Source organism: Notolabrus celidotus, chromosome 9 (assembly GCF_009762535.1).
Source record: "Notolabrus celidotus isolate fNotCel1 chromosome 9, fNotCel1.pri, whole genome shotgun sequence".
Taxonomy (NCBI): domain Eukaryota; kingdom Metazoa; phylum Chordata; class Actinopteri; order Labriformes; family Labridae; genus Notolabrus; species Notolabrus celidotus.
The window spans coordinates 16544173-16571626 of record NC_048280.1 but is presented as its reverse complement, the minus strand read 5'-3'; the positions used below and the strand labels follow the sequence as shown (position 1 = coordinate 16571626).

The window sequence follows — 27454 nt, the reverse complement described above, 5'->3', positions numbered from 1 at the left end:
CTATTATTTGTCTTTCATTTTTATATTCACAATCTTTGCCTATTTATTTTATTTTATTTTTCTATATTTTTTTTTGGGTGGGCTTTTACACCTTATTTAGAGAGGATATGATAGTGGATAGTGCAGGAAACTATGAGAGAGAGGGTGAATGGGGCTGCAGGCGGGCGTGCGACTTCATCACGTGGCTAAATCTGCCCCCCCCCCCCCCTCCCTACACTAGCTGAAAAGTAATTATTCAAAACATACATCTTCACATTTATCAAAGGAATAAAATAGAAAAAAAAATCCAAAGAACGTATAGTTCCTCTTTTGGACATTAGTGATATTAGCTCAGTGTGAAAGTATTCAACATGAATGTGACCGTCTCTGTGATCCCAAACTTAGAAGTGAAAGTCAAGATGACCTACACAAATTGAACAATCATACAGTAAGAGAGAAAAGGTCTTCTCAGAGGGAAAGAAGAGGAGACAGATGAAGAAATTCAGCTGAAAAAATGAGTCAGGGCAGGAGATGGGTTAAAGTTAGGTGACCTTAAAAGAGTTAGATTTATGGGATTCAGCAGTTTGTAGTCTTGTGACAGCTGACTCTCTAAATACTGTATGTATTGATTAAATCAGACATGTGAGATTATATAACAGGGAGGAGTAACAGAATAAAGACAGACAACACTTCCAGTTACCCAAAATATGAAGCATGTATGTGATACTGGATAATCTGGGTGAAAGACAAGAAGATTTAAAGTAAATGAAAGGTACAATAGGGACAATCTAAACTTAAATACATCAAATAAAGCCATTAAAGATCACATTTTGGTTTCAAAGAAATCCTCCATTCAGCTGTTGACTGCAATTTGTATTAATCTATCCAGTCACACTAGCATTTTCACTCCATTCATTTGTATGCTTTCTTTCTGCTCCTCTATAGATCATTTGGTAATGTAAGAACAATCAGGGTGTAGGCAGCATAGGTAAAAGTGTTTCTATGGTAACCACAGTACCTATCACTGTATGGTTGCCATAGCAATACTCTATAAATGCCATATTGCAGCTGGATTATTCTGGCGTAAACTTCTGTGGCTCTTTTGAATGTTCTAAGTTTTTGATGAATTACACCTTGAAATTTTTTTAATTATTTGATCTGAATATTGATAGTTTATTTGTGAAATAATGGTGAAAACTCTCATTTATATTTTGTCAGATTATTCATTTTTAATTATTGTAATTAAAAAATAACTAAAATAAAGTGCACACTTTGATGCAGATATGATAACCAGTGGTGCAGTGGTGATATGTAGATATGATAACCAGTGATGCAGTGTTGATATATTTGAATAATTTTACTGTAATAGGTAGTACAAGTAAAATTCAGCTCAGGAAAATGCAAAAAACAGTCAACTAGGATGTTTTTGTCATTTTATCTATATTCTAAGCTTGTGTGTGTTGTGTCTGTGTGTGTCCAGGTATCTTTTATACCTCCAGCTGAAGAGAGACATCTACCACGGTCGTCTCCTCTGTCCTTTTGCTGAAGCTGCATACCTTGGAGCCTGCATCATACAGGGTGAGGCCTGATGGAACAAGTAGATCTGGTGTTCATTTAACACGTCACAGCTGAATCTCTATGAGATTACAGATTTTACTGTATTCACGCTAGTTCAACTTAAACTTTGTATTCACTATTCAGTGTTAATGTAGCAAGCATTTGTTTTTAATTCTAATCTTCCATCATTGGGTCCATGTTTTCATTGTTTATAAAAAGTAAATGATTAAATGCTCTGTCACAGTGAATCTCTCGACTTAAGTAGTGAAACAAGTCAGAGAAATGTCTCAGTTCTAGTCTCGAACCTCTTGGTAATTCGTAAGTGAAGAAAATGCAGATGGAGCAATTATTATTAAAGTTACAGTCAAAAGTGACAGTAGCTCTGACTTGTCTCTGAGGATGATGGGACAGATCAGCACTATGCTGGGCCTACTCAAGATATTCATGAGGAATTATAGGCTGTTGAAAAACAGCAGCATAGTCCTGGATGCCTTCATGAGATTAGTTTTGTTTTTATCTCATATGTGTTGCATTAGACTTAGCTAGCTGTAGAGTAGTCCTGACTCCGTACACAGGATGTCATTGATGTCATCTCAAGCTCTAACAAAAATAAGAGGTTCATCTATCCTTCTATAATTTTATGTTTCAGAGTTAGCTAGTTTGGAACGAGTATGCGATAAGGCTAATTTGGCTATCAATGGCTTTAAGCTAGTTTTTGTTGTACATGTTATTTTGTCAAAATGAATCTTACTAATTCAACTTGCTTGACAGTATTTTGATCATGCTGCAGGTCTGTGAGGTTGACCAGATTTCATTTTTGTCTCCTTCTAATCAGAACAAGTTGACTAGCTACGCTTGGCTGCACTTTAATATAGTTAACAAATGTTCAGTCCACAACTTTGTGCTGTGTCTGTTTTGATTTTGTGATGTATGATATTCAATTTTCACTTCCGTCAAACCTTAGCTGAGTCTGAATTATTCACTGTGTTTCTCTGGTCTCTACCTCATTCACTGTCTGCAGCTCAATTCAGCTTTGTAAACACTTTAAAACATCACAAGATGTATATTATCCACCTCTGGGACGGGGGGATAATGCAGATTTCGTTCCCCTCAGTTAATTATCAGTAACAGTTAGTCCTTGAATCACAGTGTAAAGCCACTTGCTTCAATACGGATTAAGAGTGGAATTAGCAGAGCTGTATCGTATAAGTGAACCCTTCTGGCTGATACACGAATCCCTGAACTGTGCAAACACACTCTGATTGGCTCATATCCCCAGAGAGCAGAGTATGACTGGCTGCATTATCTCGACCAAGAGTGTGTCTGCAGCGTATCATTGGCTGCTTTGTTTAACGAGGGCAGGTCCCTCTTGTCTGGCTGTTGGTTACAGAGCAGGAGAATAGGTTGAGGATTACTTTTTTAATTAAACTCCAGCAAGTATTTGATTTAACCTTTATGATGCTTACTAATTTAAAAAGGATTTAAAAGAGAAATTGGCGTCTGTTGGGATTTTGTTCTTGATTCAATAAGGAATATACTTATCTATCTTGCTAATGAGTATATTCTGTAGTGGAAATGATAACAGCCAGTGTTTTAAAAGATCTGTCTTAAGCCTTTGTTTGAACTTGAGCAACAAGCAAATTTATGGACGACACAAAGCTGTTAAATCAGATGTGAAGGTAACAGTTTCAAACTTTTGGTAACACCCCTCCTGATGTAGACCATAGAGTGGAAACACGCCTGACTGTCAAAAATTCAACAGCAACTCTGAAGCTCACTAATTAATGATATACAGTCTTACCTGTGTAATCCTGAAATTCAAAGTGACAATACAAGGAATTTGTGCCAGACCACTTTCTGGCACAAAGCAGTTGTCAAGCAACCAGTCAAGAAGCTGCAAGATGCAACTGCTCTGGACCAACAACTAGTACCCATTAGTCCACCTGTTATCAGTCTATACTGAGCTAAGCTAACAATAAGCTGGATTGAGCTTCACTGAACTGACATTCAGACAGTATCATTCTTCTCATCTTGCTCTCCGACCAATTAGAAACAACTTCTTGAAATTCTAATACATTCAAAGCATGTGGAGACCAAAAAGTCAAATTGTGCCTGTAAAACTCTTCAGAGTTTCGTGTTTGTTTATTAAACCATTGTCACACTGACATCACCCTCTCTTTGCAGCCGAGCTCGGGGACTACGATCCAGAAGAGCACCCATCAGACTACATCAGAGACTTCAAGCTGTTCCCTAAACAATCCCTCAAACTGGAGAGGAAGATTATAGAAATACACAAGAACGAGCTCAGGTGTGTGTGTATGTCTGTCTGTCTGTGTGTGTGTGTGTGTGTGTGTGTGTGTGTGTGTGTGTGTGTGTGTGTGTGTGTGTGTGTGTGTGTTTGTGTTTGTTTGTCTGATGGGGTTCTTTGTTGTCTGCAGTCACATGGTATACAGTAATTTTTACATCAAACCCTCCCTGGGGTTGTTGGTGTTTACTTGTATTATCATAGCAGCTCATGAATGATGCTGTTAGGTTTGTGACCGTCACACTTACAACGATTATGGAACATCAAAGACAAATCCTTCGTTTCCTTCAGCACAGAGGCAGATCATGCGGAGTGCCCTCTGTTGGTCCATCAGACAGGATTAGCAGCATGTAGATTAATAGTGAGCCTAGATGGAGACTTTAGGTGGTTTACAAATGAGATGTTGTGGACTCTTTGTCTGGGCCTGGCTGTTCATTTTCATAGGCAGGCACTTCTTTGCTGTGTTTTTGCATGTAGACAATTGGCTCCTTGGCTCTTACCATCGTAGTTCACAGAGACACAGTTAAAATTATCACCAATATGTGCTGCTATGTAAACATAAAAACACCTCTTATTAACCACAAATACAATTCTGTTAACACAAACACCATTTTGACATAATGAAATTATTCACTAACAGCATCTGCATTTTGAGTGTGAATTTGTGGCAACATCAAAAGCAATGTGGACACTTTCAGTTGGCTTCCTCAAACTGACAGACTGGAAGTGACCTGTGTCCTCAAGTAGGTCTGTCTGACGCTGTGCCTTGAAGGCATCACAGCATGTAACAACTATCTATTCCATGCACACAGGCATTGTGGTTTCCACTCATAGTCTCTGAAGAAGTATTTATTGTCATCAGTTTAGAACAGGTTCTTAATATCAGGGTTGTGTTTTTAGTTTGAGATTGAAACTGAGAAAAAAGATGAGACGATGGTAGTAATAAACTACAGTTCAGTCTCAGCCTGCAGTTGGTTGTTTGTAAAAACAATAATGGGAAATAGATCATCTTCAGACTTTAAGTGTCCTTTTGGCCTCATGGAGAAAAAGGATCAATCAAATCAACACAGAGACATTCAAATCTACTAAATATCAACTAAATATTAAAAGCCACTTATTGACATAAAGAATTAGCTGACTTGTAAATGAACCTCTCCTCTTTCTCAGGGGTCAGTCTACTTCTATTGCTGAGTTGAACATGCTCCAAAGAGGTCACAGCCTGGAAACGTATGGAGTCGACCCTCATCCATGCAAGGTAACGTCATGTGAGAACGCACTCACGTAGTCTGTCTGTGATATCCTATGCTGCTGACAAGCTCCTCTGATCAAAGTCATGCAGATCTCTGGCACAGTTTGTTCTCTATGCCTCAGTCATTCACACGTCATTCACACGAGTCATGGTAGAGGGCCTTTGTCATAAAACATTCAGGGTTCCTCTTGCCATTTTAATGACACGGACTGTATTTGAGTGCATTTGGTTGACTTATAGCCAGTTATAAACAAGCACACATTTTTCACTCATACTTGTCCTCTGGAGAAACATTTTCTTGTTATAGTGAAGACACTGAATACAGCTATAACATCTAACTTAAACTAAACTAAAAGTTATCTTAGCACTTTGCTTGTTCGCCCTTGACTTGCATATAAAAGAGACAACCATACACAGCATTTACTTAACTTTCAACCTTTTTAACAAAGCTGAGAGGTCACCAGAAGATGAACAAAGGATGTGACATAAAAAATATGAGTTAAAGAAGGTCAACTTTTATTTGTCTCTGGCAACATGATCTCAACGATCATGATCAGTGAATTCAATAATCTTATTGATTGGTCAGAAGTAGCTTCGTGTAAGAGTGTCTTTATTTTTTCACCACATACTGTAGGTCCTGCAATATCCCTGGTTTTATTTACTTTTTTGCCACTTTGGTTCCTGATATGGTACAAAGTGTTTGTCCTGATGTTTTTTATCAAATATTGTGATAGATGGAAAAATATAAATCTGATTAAAAAGCACTATTTTGCAATCCGCTATTCTGTTCATCCTCGGCCTAGTCAGACTGCGAAATATGGAACCCGTCCCATGAACAGTCGAGTCAGCTTCGCAGATTAACAAGATAATTCTGTCTGCTGGAGAGGATCCCCTTTATCTGCTCAGCTCGTGTCAGTGGGTTTCTTTTTCATTTGGTTTGCTGAAACTGAAAAGCATCAAGCGCACACATATCTCTGAAGATCAAGTATCAAAAGTAGCAAGCAAGGAAATATGGGGAGCACAGAGAGTCACAGAGAAAGAGATTAAGAAAGGCACTTTATCAGAAGGCGAGGGCAGTGACGTGGGGGAGTGACAGCAACATATTGTTTTTACACTGTCGAGCTGATAAAGGTTTTATTGTATATTTGTTGACCAAACTGAGTCTACCTGCTCAGTATTTTCTTTCCTTGTTCTTGATGCTCATTTCAACAAATTGGAGGTTTGACATTTGAAACAGACAGGTGATTTTGTGTAGGTGTCATTACCATGGTGATTATTGATAGCCCACTTGCCTCCCTGCTGTTTAACAAACCATATGACATGATGCCGCATGCTGCCTCTCACACCACATGTGTTTGTGTGTTTGTGTTTGCAGGATTTCACAGGCTCAACAGCATTCCTCGGGTTCACAGCCACAGGTTTTGTTGTCTTCCAGGGAAACAAGAGGATCCACCTCCTCAAATGGTAAAAAAAAAGAAAAAGATAAATAAAGAATGGGTCATCAATCATTTCTCATAACATGTGGTAATTGAAATAAAAAAATGAGTTTCTATCAAATCAATCTAATCAAGAAATGTCAGCGATCGAATTTACTACAGGAGCACTTTGTTTGTCCACAGGGGGCGCCAATAATAATAATAATAATAATGATAATAATAATATTAATAATAATACATTTGATTTTGGGTGCCTTTTAAATCACCCATGGTCACCTTACAGATAATATAAACATTCATCATTACACATCATAAAACAAACAAACAAACAAACAAACAAAAAGTAATTAATAAAAACTAAAAACTAGTGAAGTGCAGAGAGTCCAGTTAGAGTGAATATGCCAGTTTGAACAGGTGAGTTTTGAGTTTGGATTTGAATGATGTTATGGAGTCTGACTGTCTTATGTGTGGAGGGAGGGAGTTCCAGAGTCTGGGTCCTGAGCAGCTGAAGGCTCGGGCACCCATGGTACTCAGGCGTGACGGTGGAATTGTTAGTAGTCCAGCAGAGGTTTAGCGGAGGGAGTGGGAGGGAGTGTATTCATGAAGGAGGTTGCGGAGGTAAGTGGGGGCCAGGTTGTGGAGAGCTTTATAGGTGAGGAGAAGGTTTTTATAGTGAATGCGGTATTGTACAGGGAGCCAGTGAAGTTGGATAAGAACAGGAGTGATGTGGTCAGATGTTCTGAATGAGTTGCAGTCTGTTGATGAGTTTGGTGGGGAGTCCGGTGAGGAGGGCGTTGCAGTAATCAATACGGGAAGTGACAAATGAATGAACCAGGATTTCTGCTGGATTGGGACAGTGATGGGCGGAGTCTGTAGATGTTGCAGAGGTGGAAGAATGCAGTCCGGGTGATGTTTTGAATGGGAGGTGCGAATGAGAGGGTGCTGTCCAGAATGACGCCAAGGCTCTTGATTTGGTGGGAGAAGGGTACAGGGAATCTGTTGATGATGATGGGTGGGGCTGGGATGTGTTGACATTTGGTGAGGGCGGATTTTGAGCCAAAATCAACAGAAACTCACATTTTCACACAGGAGCTTTAAGCAGACAAATAAATAGCAAAAATGACTATATGTACCTCTCTTCAGCTTTAATAGTGTAGAATGAATGTTAAATTATAAGAAATTAAGTATAAGAAGCTCTTAGTTGAGCTTAACTGCTGTACTTAGAATACTGTAAAGGGTAACTTTGCACCCTTGTTTTCAACCACAAATGGTCAAACTTATTCTACACAGTTCTACATGTCGAGTAGGTTTCAATTATGGTCCTGGATCTTCTTTAATCTCCTTAAAAAATGTCTAAAAATGTAATTCTTTGCAGGAATGATGTGAGCAAGCTGAAATTTGAGGGGAAAACCTTTTACGTCATTGGGATTCAGAAAGAGGTGAGTGCAGCGTCCTCCTGCATGAACTGTCTCCTCTAAAGGGTAAAAGTGAAAGGCCAAAACATCCTGTGTAGTTTCCTCCATGGATCATTAATCATGATGTCTTGTACTAAAATGAAGCATGCCTCTAATGTTCATACAGTTGTGCTATTTTGGAGGAATCAAAAGATCATGACTTTGAAGTAAATGTACACAAGGACTCTATGTATTGCCTTTACTCTCTGTCTCCTTCTTCTCTTCATGTGTAATGGTTACATCAGATGAATGTGCTATACAGTTCTGTCTATGTAATCCTGTCCACCATCAGACACACTATATATGTGGGTGTGTGTGTGTGTGTCACTGTTTCAGATCTCCTTAACAGGCAGGATTCACTGTAACAGGATGGTGGGTGTGTTACGACTAACCGCCTCGCTCACATTAAGTGTCCTCTGTGGCCCAAATCTGGGACTCCTTCAATACATCTACGCCAAAACATGTTCAACATGTATGACAAATATGCTTGATAATGACACATAAAGCAAACAGTAGCTTGAAATGCAGGTTTCTTGCATTTGGGACACAGGTTTCATTTGTACGCTCATGTTTGTCGTTGAGTCTGGAGCTTTGGTAGATTCTGAGCAGTGGTTATGGTGCTTTAGCTTCATATGTTTGCAAACCATCATATCAACCAGACTTGTTCTACTCACACATTCAACATCATGAACTTACATAAAAATGGTCTTTACTTAAGCTAGAGCCAGGTTGCTCTTTAATCTACCAATCAGCCAATCAATCACACAATTCCCCTCTTAAATCCAGAGGCTCAAACCAGCTCTCTCATCTCTGCTTAACCTGTCAGTCTGTCTGCCTGTTTGTCTGTTTGTCTGTCTGGTGGCTCATGAGTGGCTGAAGATGCAGTTTGATCTTTTTGTTTCTGTCTCTTCTCTCTGTGTGTAAACATAGTCATCAATGGTGAGTAAAACAAGTAACAATAGAAGCACAGTAAATTGTTGTACTGAAATCCTCAAATTGATGCCTCTGTCCACAGCCCTGCCCTCACCTCACTTTAAAACTGGGGGATCTTTAACTCATCTTTACTGTGTTCATTATTTGGTTGTTCAGTGTCGTGGGTGTCTTTTTGTGTCTTTCTTTTTTTAAACACGTTTTATGTCAGCTCATTCATTGTATAAAGATTATTTGATATTGATTTAATTAAAGGAATTTAATAACTGCATAAGCAAATAAGATTCACCACAAAGCTTCATTATTGTTGCTCATAATTAGAGATGCTCAAAACTGATTTTGTTTAGCCGCTACTAATTACTAATTATTACCTGCTCCTGATGGCTGTTCCACTAAGATTGTCGCTTTTTTGTTTTACCTTTGTGTATCGAACAGAAGATGTCCATACTGTGTAATTTATGATAACTTGACATGTAAGAAAGGCTATGAAGTGGTTAGCAAAGATGGATTTTCCTATTCTATACACACCAATTCTACTCAGAGGAGGGAGAGAGAAAAGAGAAGAGAAAATCAAAGTTCCTCTGACATTGACATTTTATTTTTACTTTAACATTGAAAAAAAAAGTATACAATAACCATGTAACTTAGAATCAACATATTTTGGCTTTTATAGATAATTTTAGCTGAGAATTTGGGTTCATTATTTTGAAAAACTGTCAAATCAGACATGTAAATCTGCTAAAGAAGAAATCAACTGACATCATATATCAAACAGGCATGTCAAGAAATGAAACACAGGTAGTGCATCCATCAAAACAAAATCAAAGCAATGTTAAAATCCTCTTCAAGCCACAGAGGCATTCAACTAAGCATTCTTACTGGACTGACATCAGAAGTCCATATGTACTGTATGTGATAAAACCAAAATCCCTGATGTTGTCGATCAGACTGTGAATGTGTGAAGGCCAGATCAAACAGGGACAGGTAGGACTACATCTGCAAAGTATAGACTTCAGGGACCATCCTGAGGTCATATGTGCATTATCTGACAAACTTGAAGCTTGTTAATCTATAACTCATGTTTTCATCCTGGTTGTGTCTTTGTCTTTTGTGTGTGTGTTTGTATGTTTATGTGTAAATGTATTTTATCATTTATGTGAATATTTGTCATTGTGTTTTATCAGAGCTTGAGTCCTCCACCATGTGGCAGGCCACTGCATGACTTCACTCTTTACCCTCACTAATGTTATTAAATCTGGAACACATTAACTTAACTGTCCCACTTTGAACTGATAGCTATGTTAAATGGCTTTTTTATTGAAGCACATGCTGAAAATGTCTTTTCAACCACACTTTAATTATTCGGATGGTCAATTTAAATCGCTTTTAATGTTTAACCACGAAGAGCCGTAGCTTGCAAGATGGTATGTTGGTTGAGGTATTCACAAACCAGTTATTGCTGTAGTCTTTATGCTGTTTTCACTCTTAAAGACTTTGTGTTGTACTGGAACAGAATGATGAAATGTCACGTCATGCTCTCAGAGCTCTTTTGCATGTCAGCCAAAGTGGGACCAGAGACCGTTTTGTAAATAATATTTAAACATGCAGTTCTGGTACCTGCACACACATGACTACAGCAGCACATGTGTGCGAATCACTACCAAAATAACTGATATGTGACACTGAGGGGGCTGAGCAATATTGCTGACTTCAATGATGCAAACTACATCAGTGCAACACTCTAAACTGAGAGGGCTTTTTCTCTGATAAGCTCATGATTCGTATCTTTCCCTTTTATATAATTATGACTTATGAGTATGTCTGGCCATGGTTGTTACTATTTTACAGTACATCCCTCTCATGATATTGATCTCTCCTCTCTCCCTCACCCTCTTCCCTTGTAAAGCAGCATTGATCTGGTATCTCGTATTACCAGACACACAGGAGTGAAAACCAGACATTTACAGGAATATATCCATCTTCTTCCTTGTCCATAAAAACTCATGTTCTGCAGGCTACAAGCTCTTTTACTGCTGAACACTGTGGCCGAATCACTATCTGTCCTACATCCTGCTAAGCTTACCACTTTGGGTCTGTGGGTCAGCATTTTGCACAGCTCCCTCTCCTCGCGTTCAGCACTTCTCTTGTCCTTATTCACACATTTTTTTGTGTCTATTTTAAAGATCTCATTTCTCATCCTCTTTGTCTCTCTCCTGTTTTTATCCTTTTCTGTAGAAGAAACTGGTGTTGACATTTCACACCTCAACCCCTGCAGCGTGTAAGCACTTATGGAAGTGTGGGGTGGAGAACCAGGCCTTTTACAAGTACGTCTGCACACACGCACACACAGTAACAGACACACACTGACTTATTCAGAACATGTATTGAGCTGTTGTTGACTTTAGTCAGACTGTGCAGCATTTTTACCTCCCAAAATGTCCCTTCATCAGTAAAAATTTAATATTTCTAGATAGAATTTTTTTTAATTGATACATATCAATCCAACATTATCATCCTTTCACCTTATTTTCCTTTCAAATGTGGCTCTGCTGTAATCTGCTGCTGTTCTCACTGTGGAGCAGCTGATCGCTCTGAGGCCATTGCGCTCACTATTGACTGACTATTGACACTGCTGGCGTGTCAAGAATGGAAACAAGCTCGGGGTGAAGGCGAAAGTGACAGAATAGAGACATCATTTTTTCCACAGTCAAGGTCGCCATAGGGTTGTGCGCAAACAGAATGAATAAGCTCTTTGCCTCAGTCAAGGTTCAGTGGGGATATGAGCAAAGCAATTTGTTGTGCTTGATATTCACACAGTGGCAGTTGTCAGACTCATGATCCCACTCAGTGTGTGTGTCAAGTATCAAATATAGAGTTTAAAAAAGACTAACTGTTCCTCACTCTCCTATCTTCTCCATTTAACACCTTGAGACTATTTGCTGTTATATTTTATGGCAGCTGCTGTTTCCAAAGTAAAGAGTTAACCATCATTCTCAACTTGTAAGCCAACAAGTAGAGCTGAAACAATAATCTGAGCAGGTTCTTAGCTCATCAATGGATTAGAACTGATCGGCTATCGTCTGATGACTTTGTAGCCTCTGGGAGCATCAGCCAACATTTTGGGTTTAGCTGGCTACACCAACATTTTGGTGAATCATTGTTAAATGTCTGTCATTTGGCTGTGAGATTTTATAACGGTGGATAGCATTAAACCCATTTTGCTCTCTATGCAGTATGTTTTCTCAAATGCAGCCAATCCTTGCTGAAGTGCTAGAAGAATACTATATGAACAAACTGAATAATCCTCAATAAATTTGATAGTCTTTAGTTGGTCATGGCCTCTGAAATTCAAGAACTTCTGCTTTTACCCTCTTCACAATCAACAAAACATATGTTTTGCACTGGTCAGACTAAAGAAAAGATTTAATAATGTAACAATGGGCTCTTTGAAACTGTAATGTGCACTTTGAACAATTTTCTAATGGTTCATATAGGCACAAGGATCAATCAGTGGGTGAAAATATAAACCCTCTATGAACACAAGGGCAACTGCACCTTTCTGAGGAAAACTGTGGTGCACAAACAAGCGCCATGAAACAGGATTGCCCTCAGGCCTCAAACAGATGTCATTTTTTGACTCTAAAAAACTGGGAGCATAACCTCAGAATCTTTAGAAAATCATGTCTGTGAACTTAAAGACTCTCTGGAAACTAAGTGGACTTTTAATTAGTTTCTTTGGAAAGTGTGAGGGAATGATATGAGCCTACATGAAAGGACTGTGAAGTGTGCAGTGTGAAGGAGCAGGGTGGAAAGGACTGTTGGCGGTAAACAGCTGGTGAAGCTTAACGTGGAGGAGACGAGGTTTGACACGATGTGGGGGCAGCATTATACTTCACAGTGCCCTTCCTCCTCCAGACTGTCAATCACTCTGAAGGTCCACCTCTCTCTCTTTACTTCAGTCCTTTGGTTCACACATACTCTTTAAAACACATTTTAGTTTTAACATTTGATTTTCTTTAACCTTATTTAGTTTATATTTAATTTGTCACTTCACTAAACCAGTTCTCTTCACACGTTATGCCATGGTGGTTAAAGTATCAGCCCAACAGCTTACAAAAGGAAGAAAGTTATAAAAGCTTTCTGATAGGCCGTGTCTCTATAATCCTGGATATTGACTCCTTAATGACATCGGCTCATGTTTCTCTTAGAGGCAGAGGAGGAGGGAGGGAATGTCATCTCAGATGTCAGACAAGCATCAGAGCAGCTTAATCAAATCAAAGTGAATTGAGTTTGTAAATGGCAGCCAAGCCGAGCTTTGAGAACATACGGCCTCGCTCTCTCTCGCTCTCTCTCTCTTACTCACACACACATGGGGTAGAGGCATGTGTGTATGTGTTTACTCTGGCACCTTCTCTGCTGCTCTGCATGATAAATGATCCTGAACCAAACATAAAGGTTTGACCTAGAGCTTTAAAACACACCTTGAAACATCCTCTTTTGTTTACCAAGAGGCTAATCTGTGCACTGCAGACCACGCACCAGTGGTGCTTTACCTCAAAGAACATTAAAAACATGATGTAAGAAGGGTTAATGTCACACCCACAGACAGACACTCACAAGCCTGAGTGGGTCTGTCTTTGTTCTGCTGATTCTTTGTAATAATGACATTTTTCTGTCTCTATTTCCCTTCCTCTGACAGGTGTGCAAAGTCGAGTCAGATAAAGACAGTATCCAGCAGCAACATCTTCTTCAAAGGCAGCAGGTTCAGATACAGGTGAGATGGTTTTCAAGTTAGTTTTCATGAGTGTGGGCAGACTTTTTTGAAACAGAGAGAAAAGTGACAATATAGGAGATGAGTAGCATGAGTTCAAGGAAAGCAGAGACAGAAGAAAGTTGAATCAAATGAAAGAAAGTGGTGCAGAGATGGAACGAATGGTGGCCAGGGAGATTCAAAAATACAAAGTCAATTTCAAACACTTAAAAGATTTTATGCAAATGTACTCACAGTTCTCCAGCAGGTCAACTTTTAATCAAGCCAGAGATATAAGTATTGATTTCAGTCATTAGCAGCAATACATGAATGAAATCCACTACAGTTACTCTGAAATTTAAGATACTTTTACTCTAACTTGAGATATTTGCACACCACATGTGCAGATACTTCTTGATATTCCATCAACACACTACACATTCAAATACTTGTTCTCCCCTTAGTGCATCACGACCTGAATCCAGCTCTGTCTCTGTGATTTACTGACCTTAATATTAGAGGAAAGCCTCTACATGAATCCTGTTTGAAGCCGTGTATTCCCAGATCCTCCTCTCAGACAAAGCTCTTTACCAGCCTCACACTTCAGTTGACTCCATTTCATCTGCTCGCCAAAGCAGTCTAGCTTAAGGGCTCAGTGATGATTAACAGCATACAGTGGAGTTTGTTCTGAAATATGGGAATTGGATGTTTGTGCACATGCAAACAGGAGAGAGATTTGTGGCTGTCAAATGGAGGCAATTCTCCGAAAGCAGAGTAGATCAGATCTTTGTCAGACTTGTGTTAGACCAGCCGATAACTGTTCATCATACTGTATTTCAACAAACTGCTGGCAAGCATTTTTCAGAAATAAAGCACACATAGCCCTCGAAGCCTACTCCTCCAGATGTTTCATTTCAACATATAACTTATGACCTAACCATCAATCTCAGCAACAATAGACTAATGGGTGGGCTGGTGGAGCCTGCTGGCTTCAAACAGAGCGGTCAGAGTCCAGAAACGCAAACCGCCCAACAATCAGACTAATGGAGCTACAAACCCTGCTGACAGGAAACAGCCTCCTCAGCTGCACAGAAAAAGGTCTGATTATGAGCAGAAAATATAACACAGAGGAAAAAATATGTATGTTACTACGAAGACAGAGGCTTGAAAGTTGGTGTCAAAGTTTAAACACACACACACAAAAAAAAAACTCAAGAAGTCTAGTTGATCATACTTTTTTAGACTTCAAAAACAACCTCCGTTGTCATATGTTGCTGCTTCTGAACCCATTATTCAGTCTGTGCATTCCAATAATTATTTTGTTGCTGATTTAAAGATTTCTTTAAAACTTTGTTTATCTATACACGTTATGGAGAACCTTAGTCATGCAAAGGTGATCATATTGGCTTGTGCACTTAAGATGTTATCTTGAGCTCACAAGAAAGTTATCATATGCGCAAACATTATTGCTCTGTGTGCACAAGAAAAGGTAACAGTTTTTATCTTGTGCTCACAAGTTATTGTCTTGTGTGCAAAAGATAAATATTTTGCTCTAAAAGGTTATGATCTTGTGCCCAAAATTTGCTGTCTTGTGCAAAAGATGAAAATGATCACCTCACTTTCGGAGCTCAGTGATCTTTAATAAATTACAAGGATGTATAAATTACATTTTTTTTTTATAGTTGTATCATTTTTACCATTTTTCCTTAATGTTTTTTCTCTCCCTGTTAAAGTGGAAGAGTAGCAAAGGAGGTGATAGAAGCCAGCTCTAAGATTCAGAGAGAGCCACCAGAGGTGCGCAGGTAAGACAAATTTTAATTCACCTGCACTCACATCATTCAAAATGTTGCTGCTGATGGTTTTTGATTATTTATACTGATGTAACTCTATTAGTGAGTGTTGTCACATTGGAAAATCAAAGTATCCTTCACTATGCCTTCAATAAGCAAAAAGTTGTGATGACAGTTGATGTTTGTGTTTTCAGAGCCCAGTTTGGTCAGAGTCGGAGCTTTAACTCTCTGAGCCATAAAAACCTCATCATGAACATGGAGCCGCTGGTACCCGCACTGCCCTCCACCAATGAGTACGAGGAGACGGCCACAGACAACGGTAGGATGTTACTTAACAAACATACACACACACACACACACACACACACACACACACACAAACACACACACACACACACACACACACACACACACACACACACACACACACACACACACATACCCTTCTGTCACAGACCCCCTGGGAAGTCATATGGGGTCTTCCTAGTGTGCAAAGACGCTCATGCACCAGTGTCAGACGGAAAGCGTTAATTGAGCAGCTGATGCTCCCATTCCTCCATCACTCTTGTCCCCCGGAGACACCAAACGCAGCACTCTAAAAATACCCTTCCCATGATGCTCCCTGAGTATACCACAATGTGTGCTTGTGTGTGTGTCTTTATGTCCCCATATCTTTGACTTTGTCTGAGTTTTACGAAGGACAGTAGACTTTGTGTTTGACAGAAACAGACTCATCTTCTGCTATCATGAGGGACAGGTCAATTATCCTTACCGTGTGTGTGTGTGTGTGTGTGTGTGCGTGTGCGCCCGCGCCCGCGCGTGCATGCAATTTGAATACAAGCGCTCAAATAGTGTGCATTATGTCACTTCTCCTTTATGTTTTCTTTTGTTTTAAGAATTATTTCCTAGCTTTTCTTGCACTGTAGGGTTTTCTTTTGTTATTCATTTTATCATCAAAGGGACATCATCATGTAGGCAGTGATAGTGAATGAAAATAAGCGCTTTGAAAACAAGTTTCAAGATTAAGAAAGTCAAACATCAAGCATTGGAGTATATCAGATTTGCCATAAATGTTATGTTTAATAAACAAAACAATTAAGCAATAGTTTATTTCACGAACTTCGTATTTTCTAATAACACATTTATAAATTCCCAAGTAAGTATCTATTTATCAATTAATCGACAGAGTTTGTTCCCCCTTCATAGTTAATATGTATGCTTGGCCATTGACATATTCACCATGTCATGTTGTTTTGAGCTGACTTAAAGACTCTATTGGTTAAGCTCCCAACTATAAAGAATCAATCTATTAAGAATCTCTTTCCCCATGATTATCATCCCAATATTAACGTCCTCTATGGTAATGTTTCCCAAGAACATTTAGAATTAAAAGAGGTGCATGTATTTATAGCAGTGAGGTGCAAATGAGGGTGATCCATCAGCTGACCTGTTGACACCTGGCTCAGAGCTGGTCTTGGATCATTTTTGGTCCCCATGGGAGAGAAGAGGAGAACGGTTAAGTTATGTGAGCAGCAGCAAGGCCGTCCATTATGACCCAATGAAGCCGCAGCAGTGTGGCTAAGATTATAATGACTTTTCCTCACAACACAACACAGTGACATTTCCTAAATGGCTTTATTTGAGTGTTATTGTTGTATATTAAATTTCTCTGTGTTGCCATTCCTGATACTGAGCATTACAGCATTTTTATCTGACTGAAAGATCTATTTAATCATCTTATCAGAGAAGAGCACAGGGTAAGGTTCAGTGCATGAGTGCATGAATGTTTTTATGAACTCAGCCAGTTCCATGGCTTTAACAGCTATACAGAGGGACTGAAATGTGTAAATCTAAGATCTGAGGTTCACATGTTTCACACTACCCAAGCTGAGCCCATGAAGAGTGATGTCCTCCTCTGTCCATGCCACTGACTTATTGCTGAGGTTTTCAGTCTTTGTTTTTTAAATCCCCTCCACACCTCACAGCACACAAACCTTTATGCTTTAACAGGATCAAGCCCCTACTCTGTGGATACCTTACTCCTACTCTCCATCATGTCTCCCTCTGTCCCTCCTTACTCCCTTCAGCCTCACACAGTGACCTGCCTGATGCTCTTCAGACCTTCACACAAGTACAGTACAATCATGCCGTTGTGCCATCACTCTCTTCATATTGCTGATTTACTTTTCTCTCTAACGCCTCCTCTGACAGAATTTACGGTCATCCCCCACTCGCTTTCTCCACCTCTCCTCCTCTGTCTGTCTCTCTCTCATCTCCTCTCCTCACCCCATTAAGAAGAAAATCAATTCTTCTTGGCTCAGGGTCAAAGAGTTGCAGCATTAAGCATCTCGCCTGTCTCGGATGGTTAGTTTGGGAGGGGCAGGAGGTGCTCATCGAATCAAAGGCCTCATGCACCACTGACAGGATATAGGCTGAGTAATGACAGCCTGTCTCCTACTGCAGCTCCTCACACTGTGTGTTGTAACTCAATGAGAGAGAAAACATGTTGGTTGTTAGTTATTTTAAAAACTGTTGAACCATGCAGCTAGCATTTTGAAAATTATTTAAGCATTGGAAAACTGTGGCACTGACATTTGTTTTCTCATTTTGCCTTTTATTGCAATTCCTGATATATTCTCTGAAATCATAAAAGTCAATAGTAAACCCTGAATTACTATGAGTTAACTCAGCACTCATACTGTTGCCTCAGTTATATGAATACATTGACTGTATATCAAAATGGACACCACACCTACATGCTCTTCCCGTTGTGAGATGTTAAGACAAAATACTCAGTGGATGCTGACATATTGTGCTGGTTGACCCAAGGCATGTGCAGAAGTGGTCTGACTGGTGGAGCAGTGGGACTGACGTCAGACCCTTTCCAATAACCAAAACATGCATTTGTCTTACTGATATAATCGACAGAGATCTCTCAGGTCGGTACAGTCTACAGCAGAACAGATTCTTGTGGTGATCTGAAGCAAACACTCATGGTCATGCAAAGTTCAATGATTTGTTTGTTTGTTTTTTGTCAGTGTTTTTTGCGTTCTCTCTCACTGTTCCCCCTTTACTCTTAAAAACCCATAAGGAATGCTGCACAAGACCACATTTGTCAATACAGCTTTCAATCACTCATCAAATACCAAACTAAATCTAAACCTCCAATACAAATGAACACCTAAAATAAATCTGCATGATAAGATTTAAATAGAATGATATAAAGCATGTCTGGGAAAAAATTGACATGTATTATAATTTTCTCGTTTCACCCATGTTCCATCTGTTATAATGGAGGACATGGGCTTCAAGGCCTATACTGCAGCCAGACCTAACATGCTGTATGTCATTTCTTGTATGCGCCCTTTCAATTTGATTTTTTTTGGCAAACAGCGGAGTCCCCCCCATGCTGGTCGTTTTAACAAATACAATGTTTGGCCACTTAGGTATCAGATTCAGTTTGAAACTCAAGGCCAAGCTCCCTTTTTAAAGTTAGGTGTAGGAAGCTGTTGCAAATGTTTAGTTTGAAGGAGCAATAAACCTAACTTAACAGAGAGCATCAAGATGTGATTAAACATATAAACAGAAATAATGATGCAGACCTTTGTGAAGTTTTGAGAGGTTTAGAGTGAATTTCAAGACAGCACTACTTTTTAATCTTTGTTTCCGATGTATGGAGAATGTGTGAATGTTGTAATTTCAGAAAAGTTTGAGAAATGTTTCTTTTCTTTTCTAAAAATGAGCAACAATTGGCCATGTGAACAGAGATTAAAACTTGAGAAGGTTTCCGGGGTCCCTCATTAGTCTGTATCACTTTTTGTTTGTATGGCCAAGTGCATCATCATGAATGCTCCAACAGAATCCCCTCTCTGTATGAGTAATTAGCATCTAATGTGTATGATGACAGGTCATCCAGTTCATCTAAACACTCACTGGTAACTGTTAGAAGGCTTCTGCCAGGGCTTCAGGATAAAGTGTCCTCGAGATACTCCAGGATCCCCGTCTAAATTCAGAGCACTAATCTGAGCGCTAAGAGGGGGAACAGGAAGCTGACCCAAGGTCAGTGATGACCTTGTTCTGTTTGCACAGCCTGTTCCCCTCTTATCTCCCCAAATCCCCCCTCTCTCCCTCTCTCACACACACTCACACTGTTAATGTTCGGTTAAGGCTATGGCTTGTGGATATTTCATGGGATTTGGACTTCATATTCGTGTATCACATTAGAGGCGTTATGCACACTCCTGCCATCCGTCATCACAACAAATGAGACCCTGTGAGTCATGTAACAAGTCTTCTTTTTTCCTCGAGCCAGCTGCTGCAAACTTCAATTCATATTCATGCAAGAATGTGTCCATTTACTGCCCTACTTACTTGTCTTTATTGATAAATCAGTTCAGAGGGATGTAATTGAATAAATGAAGTTTGTCTTTGTCTGTTAGTGTTGAAAAGAAACAACTTTCATGCAAAGTGAATTAGAGATGAATGCATCTGAGAGGAGGAGAAGACAGAGATAGAGTGCGACTTGCAGACAGGAACAGACAGCGATCCTCATCCCATCCAGGGTCAGGCCTGCCCCTCAGTAATCAGAGTTAGATTAGCTGCCCCTCTGCAGTCAGGACTACCTGGTTATATTTAGAAACTGCAGCTTTGGGCCTGATCCTCCTCTAATGCCCCTCTACTCTTTGTTAACATCGCTGACATTCACAGGAGGGTCCGCCATGTCTGTATATCAGAGAGAGAGAATGTGTCTGGGGCCTGTCTCTCACCATCTCTCCCGATGTGTATGTGCAGGCGTGTTTGTGCGTGTGTATTTGTGTGTGTGTGTGTGTGTGTGTGTGTGTGTATGTGTTTCATACACATCACAGCCTCTGAGCTCAGCTGGCAGCCTGGTCAGTTTGGGTGTTGGGGTCTTGTCCCAGACAGCTGGAGTGGACATTTGTAATCGGGCAAAGATATGGAGGTTCTCAAGCACAGAAGCAGCAGTGATGTTGGAGGCAGCCTCATGCAGAGCAGTTTGGACTTGGGAGTTAGCGACCAATCCAGCATGGGCAGGTCAGGGGCGCTGAGGCTCGACATGATCCCAGAGAGGCTGCAGGGTGAGGGAATGGAGGACGGACAGGCCGGGCCTCTTGAGGTTTTCCACCCAGGCGAGTCTCCAGATGAACGAACGTCGTCTGTTGTAGTGGCTGAGGCCTTGAGGTGCCAGGTGAAGATTACAACACGCCGCAGCCTGCATCTGCGTATAGCCAATCACACAGCCCGGGATGTTTATGTACGGCTGGTTGGACATGGGGGTCGCATCGCTGAGATCAGTGCCGGACTTCAGACAAAGACGCTGGAACAGAGTAAGACTGGGTTGCAAAGGCAGAGTTACGTATCACAAATACATTAGGAAACATACATGTTTAGTGTAGTGCATCTTTTGTTGTGCGTTTTTTTTGGCATTCAGCTTTAACGAAGTGTTAATTCCTCTGATGCATCAGTTGACAACTTGTGCACAGGGCTTCATCTTATATCTGTGTGGTGCAGCCTTGAACAATAATTAGAATATTAAGAGGTGAAATGTACAGTAAATATTTCAGCTACTTTAGCAGAGTTGTCATATTTGTTGTGGCAACCGTGTGCTGCAAACTGTCAGCGTAATCTGTCAAACATCCTGAGACTCTCAAGAGACCTCTTCAGCGTGTGTATGCGAGCGCTTGTGTGTGTGAGGGAGGGAGAGAGAGAGGGAGAGAGAGAGAGAGAGAGAGGGGAAGAGACTGATCGTATGCAGTATGTATAGACCTAATTTTGCTACGACTAAATATATTCAGTGTTATTCATGAAGAAACCGTGTAGAGCGTACAGATTGAAACAATCCATCAGCAGACAGTGTTTCCTGTCAGAAGTGTAAATACAGAGAAAAGGTAGCAGACAGATTTGTTGTAAATTAGCATTAGAAGCATTTTTTTTATATTTGATGGTAGATATTTGAACAGAAGTTCAAGAGAGCCGCTACAACACTGACTGATAAGCTTAATCATTGTGTGTTTCTGCTTTAATTACTAATTTCAAGGTTTTGTATTTGACTTTAAAAAAATGCTTGCTTCTTATTTATTATGATTTCAAACTTACTGTTTTAGTTGTATGTAGATATTAAGATGTAGTGTCACCTTGTTCTCACTTTAAGTCTTCTTGTTGTCGTAGCTCATCAAACCCAAGTGCCCTTGACCTGAAAGTGAATCCTCCTCAGGTTACAAAGGATGCTTTGCAGCTGATCCAGTTCTCTCACTTGAAACTGTGAAGGGGGATAAGTATTATTCTCTCCCAGTGAGAGGAGTGCATAAGAGGATACACTCTGTTGCACTGTAGAAACAGAAAACAAGCATATTTCAAAAGGGCTGCAGTCATTTGACTTCAGAGTTTGGTTAAATAATGCAGCTGGTAGAGAGTGCTTTAAGGAAAGTACGATTTTTAGGGGGATTTGGGTGAAACCTTTTTCCTAGTCCTGGTCATATTTGCACACTACAAATAAAAAGGTCCGCTTTTCATTCCAGCTGCACCAAAGGTGATCCCTCAAGTTTGACCCTAAAACTTAATATCACTCTCAAAAATGTAATTTAAGTAACGCTCGACAAAGTTGTAAGCCCTGAGATGTGCTGGGTTGACTCGAGGAAATTCGTGAAATTACCAGAGAGAAGAGCTGAGTAAACATAAAGTTACCAACAGCTCTCTGCTTGCTCGGTTGGATGGATAAATATACTCTCAAGGTATTCTGGTGACATGATGAGGTTGCATGAAGATAAATAGGTCTGTCAACACCTGCATAACAGGGAAAAACCCTGTGGCGTGTGAGTGTGTGTGTGTGTGTGTGTGTGTGTGTGTGTGTGTGTGTGTGTGTGTGTGTGTGTGTGTGTGTGTGTGTGTGTGTTAGGCACATTGATGCTTCTCTGGAATCTGGCACCTTGTGGCGTGAATCACTTCATCTATGGAGAGAGTTCTGTCGTAGCTAACAGGACAGAAGGGAGACAGTCTTACAAAAGTGAAAACAGCACAGAGAGCATGTTGTATGATGGTAAAAAGTGACTTTTGATTTATCACTGTTGACTTAAAATGAAATGAAATAACAAATTTTCTCCTTATGAGGTCAAGTTTGCTAACTCAGAGCACAATATGGACATTACTTCTATTAATTTTACAGAAACACAATAAACTTGTGCAATATAATGTTAGTAAGCTAAAGTTGTTAAACATCCAATGGGCTTCTGAGAAGCAAAATGAACATTTATTGTTCTTCATACTAGTCTATTTCAGTGATTTGAAGCATGACGATGAAGAGGTTTTGGGGACGAATACAACTTTTTGGAATTGAGTTTCCAAATAATCATCCAAATAATAAAGTAATACTGAATTTAAGGTTCTCTGGTGTGTTGAATGCTAGAAAGACAAAGGGACTTTACAGTACAGTTATAACTTTATTACCCTCTGTAAGTCAATGTGACTTCTCATTCAGAGATACCTTTTTTAATCAGTCTTTCTGGAGAAATAAAATTATGGGTCCTGGGTTAACCTTCCAGGTTTTCAGATTCACTACACCAAGGGTTTTAAGAGACTGAATCCTTTGTGGTTTTAACAGGTCAGCAGTTAGAGTTGTGAGCACAGAAAACACTGCACAAACTTCAGCTGATTCATGTTCCAATGTTATTGTAACTTCTTTTTCTATCTGTATCTCTAAAATTAATTCCTGTTTGCCTCATTTATTGTTTCTTAACTCCCTAGCTTTAGGCGAAGTCAAGACACTTCTAAGGAGTGCAGCCCTCCCTGTCGTGCTTTTAAATACAGCTCTGAAACATGTTCTGCTCTGTTTGTTATGGACGACTTAAAAATATTTACTTTGAATAAACAAAAATATTTGTGATTTCTCAAAAAAAAATAGAAAATCCTGAACTAAACAAATAAAGAGAACCAAATGTGCTGTTGATAAAGGCGCTGCTTCTAGGCATGCCCACTTATCATTATAGGTCACTTGGGGGTCAGAGCTGGCAAGAGCCCCCCTGAAAGGTCAAGTGAATGGGCCCTCCCAGATGTGGTTTCATACTTTTAATATCAATAAATGTGTGTGCTGTTTCTAATGCATAAACACATATTCAGGTCCAGCAGTCTTCGTGTCTGGGTGACTTTCATTCTGAAGGGCGTCCTAGCTACCTCTAGGTCAGTATCAGCGCTAGCTTCCTAGACAACACTGGACTCCTTGCCCTCGCTCTGATTAGCTTTTAGAGCTGACTGAAAAAAGCTTCTTAAAACATTATTGTTGGGTGAAATGCTCAAGCCAGCTCCCTGCTTTTATTGGCACCCTGACAAACCATTTAAAAAATAGGGGGTTTATATTATGAAACAAGCATTTTACTGAAAAATAATGTGTATTTTAAGATGCATTTTAGTTGCCTTAACAAGTAGTTACAAGAATTTGGTTTGGAAATAACATTTTGCTATCACTGATTCAATTTTCCCCCATTTCTCCTCTTATGAGAGGCCTTGATCCTGGGCATGATGCATGTCAATCACAAGGATGAATAATGAACAAACACCGATTTAGATTCACGTTCATATGGACAGGAAATATAGATTTGCCTGTAAACCCTTATCTTAATGACTTGAAACAGTTTCGTTTCGCTGTTGTCATTGGCTGTTGGCCAATACACTCGGGGTTTGATCTTCTACCATCTTTTTGTGCATCAAAATCATCTAAATTGTTTTTTCCTTATGAATTTCTATTTTGTTACACTTCAGTCTTGCTCTGTATTTGGAGAGCAGCTTTGTACCGTGAGATTAGTTATGATCAATGCAGGCTTTAAGTGGCCAAGCCTGATGCAATATTTTCGCACAAGTTACAACTAGGTTCTTGTATTTTCCCAGATTTGCCTTTTCTGCATTGTTTTGTTCCTCTCTAAGTTTTCTCTTCCTCCTTAGTTTTTTAGTTTAGTCCCCCTTTCTCACTGAGTTCTTCCACTCGTTGCCTTATCACTGACTCTGTTTCCATGGTAGCTGTCACCGCTCTCTCCTCAGGTTTTCCGCTCCCGTCCTTTGTGTCTTTTAATTTTCCTCAAGTCATTTTTGAATCAGTTGGCATGGTAACTGATTAGTCAGTTTGGCCTTGAGTTTCCGTGGTGATGTCTCTTTTGATAAATTGATCAAAATATCTCAACCTTTCTCTCTAAGCCGTGTGCGAGAACGGAGAGGTTATACAATCTAAAAACCTCAGAATTGTTGTTGCTCTTTGAAGAACAGAAATTTGGTTGAGGTTTGACTCTTCAGCTCATGTATGCCAAGATGAAAGAAGTAGTTTTAGTATTACGCCATGAGACATCCTACTCTAAGTCCATCAGAGTGTGTGTGTGTGTGTGTGTGTGTGTGTGTGTGTGTGTGTGTGTGTGTGTGTGTGTGTGTGTGTGTGTGTGTGTGTGTGTGTGTGTGTGTGAGACCAGAAAACAGAATCTGGATTAGAGAGGTGTCGACTGGTTTAGTCATTCGTCACTGGACACATACCACCCAGCTCCTGCATAATCCACAGCAGGAAGAAAGCTGAGCCTGTTTTTAACATTAAAACACATTGAAATACACACACACACACACACACACACACACACACACACACACACACACAAACACACACATACGCACGCACACACACACACACACACACACACACACACACACACACACACACACACACACACACACACACACACACATATACAGGCGTTTATTTTTAGATTCATCATGTGACCTGAGGCATCAGGGATGTTGGACAAACTCATCATTAAGTCAACACCTCTTCATTTTCAAACACACACACACATAGGCACGTTCAGTTGTCAGGCTGTGTCACATCAGCAGGAATCGCTGCTACGCTGCATTACTTTGACTGATTTGTTACCCTTACAGAGATAAAGCACATGTACATCAGTCTGCCGGACACATTGACAGTAAAAACGGTGTCATTAAGTTCATCAAACGCCTAAATGGTCTTAGAGTTAATTTCTTCTGCCAGGATCAACAGAATCTATGCAGCGAGGATGGGACATGAACCCAGAGCTAAGCGGATAATTACATTTTAATATGCAACCAAATATGCAACTACTCTTAGTCTCAACCAATAGTATAAATAGCATCATATTTTAAGAGTTAAATTGGCACCCATTGAGCACAATATCTGATTATAATTTTCTCTCATAGCACTGGATGATACCTGTTGATGCTCTTTTCTTTGGAAATACATGCACGCCATCATGTGGCCAAGATCCTAAACTGCAGCAGGAATGCAGAAAGAGTCCATAAAACAATTATAGACAGGAAATACATTTTGGCTTTAACTCTGCTTCTTTTTATATTTGGAAAAAAGCAGTTATAAAAACAGTCTTAGATCAATTTCATCCTTTAGCTCAAGCTGTTAAGCTGTTATATACTCTACTTGAATAATAAAGTGTTATTAAGCTATATAAACATATCAACATAATTTAAAAACTGCTGTCATCTTCTCATTATGTTCAGTAAACATGGTGTTACTTTTCTAACTCTTACTAACCAATTATAAAAATTGGAACAGTATAGTCCTGTACATACACTTTGTGTGGAAAAACACTGTGCAGGTTGTTGGAAGAATTAAAAAAAAAAAACAAGACCCAGAATCATATATCTGACTGATGTAGATTTTCTCCTTTTTGTCAAGCTGATGAAAGTTTTGTGAAAACACCAGAATAAAATGTTGATTAAAACAATCTTTCTTTTTCCATCACCAGGTGTTGTTGCTGTGAAGGACTCAGCCCCCTTGTCTCCCCTCAAACCTTCAGCTGCACCCACAGACACAGAGCAACACAACAATGAAGGGGGAAACTCTACTTCAGGTAATGACCTGCAGCCCTCCCGTGTTTCCATGGAAACCTCAAATCTCCGACCTCAGACACCCAAAGCAGAAGATGAAGCAGAGGAGGACGAGGGCAGCGGCCCACTCACCATATCTGAGCTTGTCTACAGGTTAGTAAAACACATGTTCAAAGCAGCTTTAATCAGTGTTTTTAAGTTGGCGTCTTTCAGCTTGTTGTAGTGGTGTACTCAGAGAGGGGTAAGGGGGGGGCAGGGGGTACATATAACATTGTATTCATTTCATATGTTTCAATGAAGCCTACAATCGGGGTATTGATTCCATTTAATTTCTATGACCTCCAGGCTACCTACTGCTCAGGTTTTCCATCTAAAATATTTACTACCCATTATTTTTGACAGGCAACAACCAGGCCTGTTGAGCATCTGCTGTGTGATTACAAAAAGCCAAGGGAAGACAGAATAGTAACGAGCCTACAAAATGTTCTTCAAAATGATCCTCATTGATCCTGACTTTCTGTGTTCTGCGCTCTCTCATTGCATCATTTTTGGTTGGCAGCAGTGGTAGTTAAAATTAAGAGCACTCCCTCCTAACCAGAAACAGAGAGAAACAAAAGCTTGAGATCATAGCGGAGTAATTAGCTGCTTTGGGGGCAGATTTATCCCTTAGGAGTTGGTCCCTATAGAACAGCCATAAGCAAGCACACTTATGATGTTTATTAACACGCAACGCAAGTCAAGCATGACTTAAAAAACATTTCTGTCAGGACAGACTTAATAAGAGATTTGGTGAATTCTTGATAAGAAGGCAACCCCATTCAAGAGTTTCCATGTACTTTGAGGGAATGTGGGGCTGAGAGTAAACAGCAGCTGACAGAAATAACAACTGACGGCAGAAAACGGAACTGATTTTAAGTTTAATTGGAGCACAATGATTGGCATTATGAAGGTTATTACAAATCAGGTTTGTTAAAAGTAAAAGAAAGAGCATCCAAAATCAACTTATAAGAAATAAACAAGGGGGGGTAGGGTTATTTTTTTTTTTAGACCTTTATTTTACCAGATAAAAATGTTTGAGAACCAGTTCTTCTCATTTACAAACATGACCTGACCAAGAGGCGCCAACAGGAACACATACACACAC

General features: G+C 39.8%; 1 protein-coding gene across 1 annotated transcript in view; it reads left to right on the top strand.

The window, feature by feature from the left end:
- Positions 1 to 27454, top strand: part of frmd3 (FERM domain containing 3) — a 57039-nt gene that overhangs the window by 26496 nt on the left and 3089 nt on the right. Inside the window, exons 5-14 of the mRNA XM_034693023.1 lie at positions 1458 to 1557; positions 3721 to 3844; positions 5009 to 5096; positions 6466 to 6554; positions 7902 to 7965; positions 11146 to 11234; positions 13610 to 13684; positions 15394 to 15462; positions 15645 to 15769; positions 26229 to 26463. Coding sequence (XP_034548914.1) covers positions 1458 to 1557; positions 3721 to 3844; positions 5009 to 5096; positions 6466 to 6554; positions 7902 to 7965; positions 11146 to 11234; positions 13610 to 13684; positions 15394 to 15462; positions 15645 to 15769; positions 26229 to 26463 — 1058 coding nt within the window. The remainder of the gene's footprint in view (positions 1 to 1457; positions 1558 to 3720; positions 3845 to 5008; positions 5097 to 6465; positions 6555 to 7901; positions 7966 to 11145; positions 11235 to 13609; positions 13685 to 15393; positions 15463 to 15644; positions 15770 to 26228; positions 26464 to 27454) is intronic.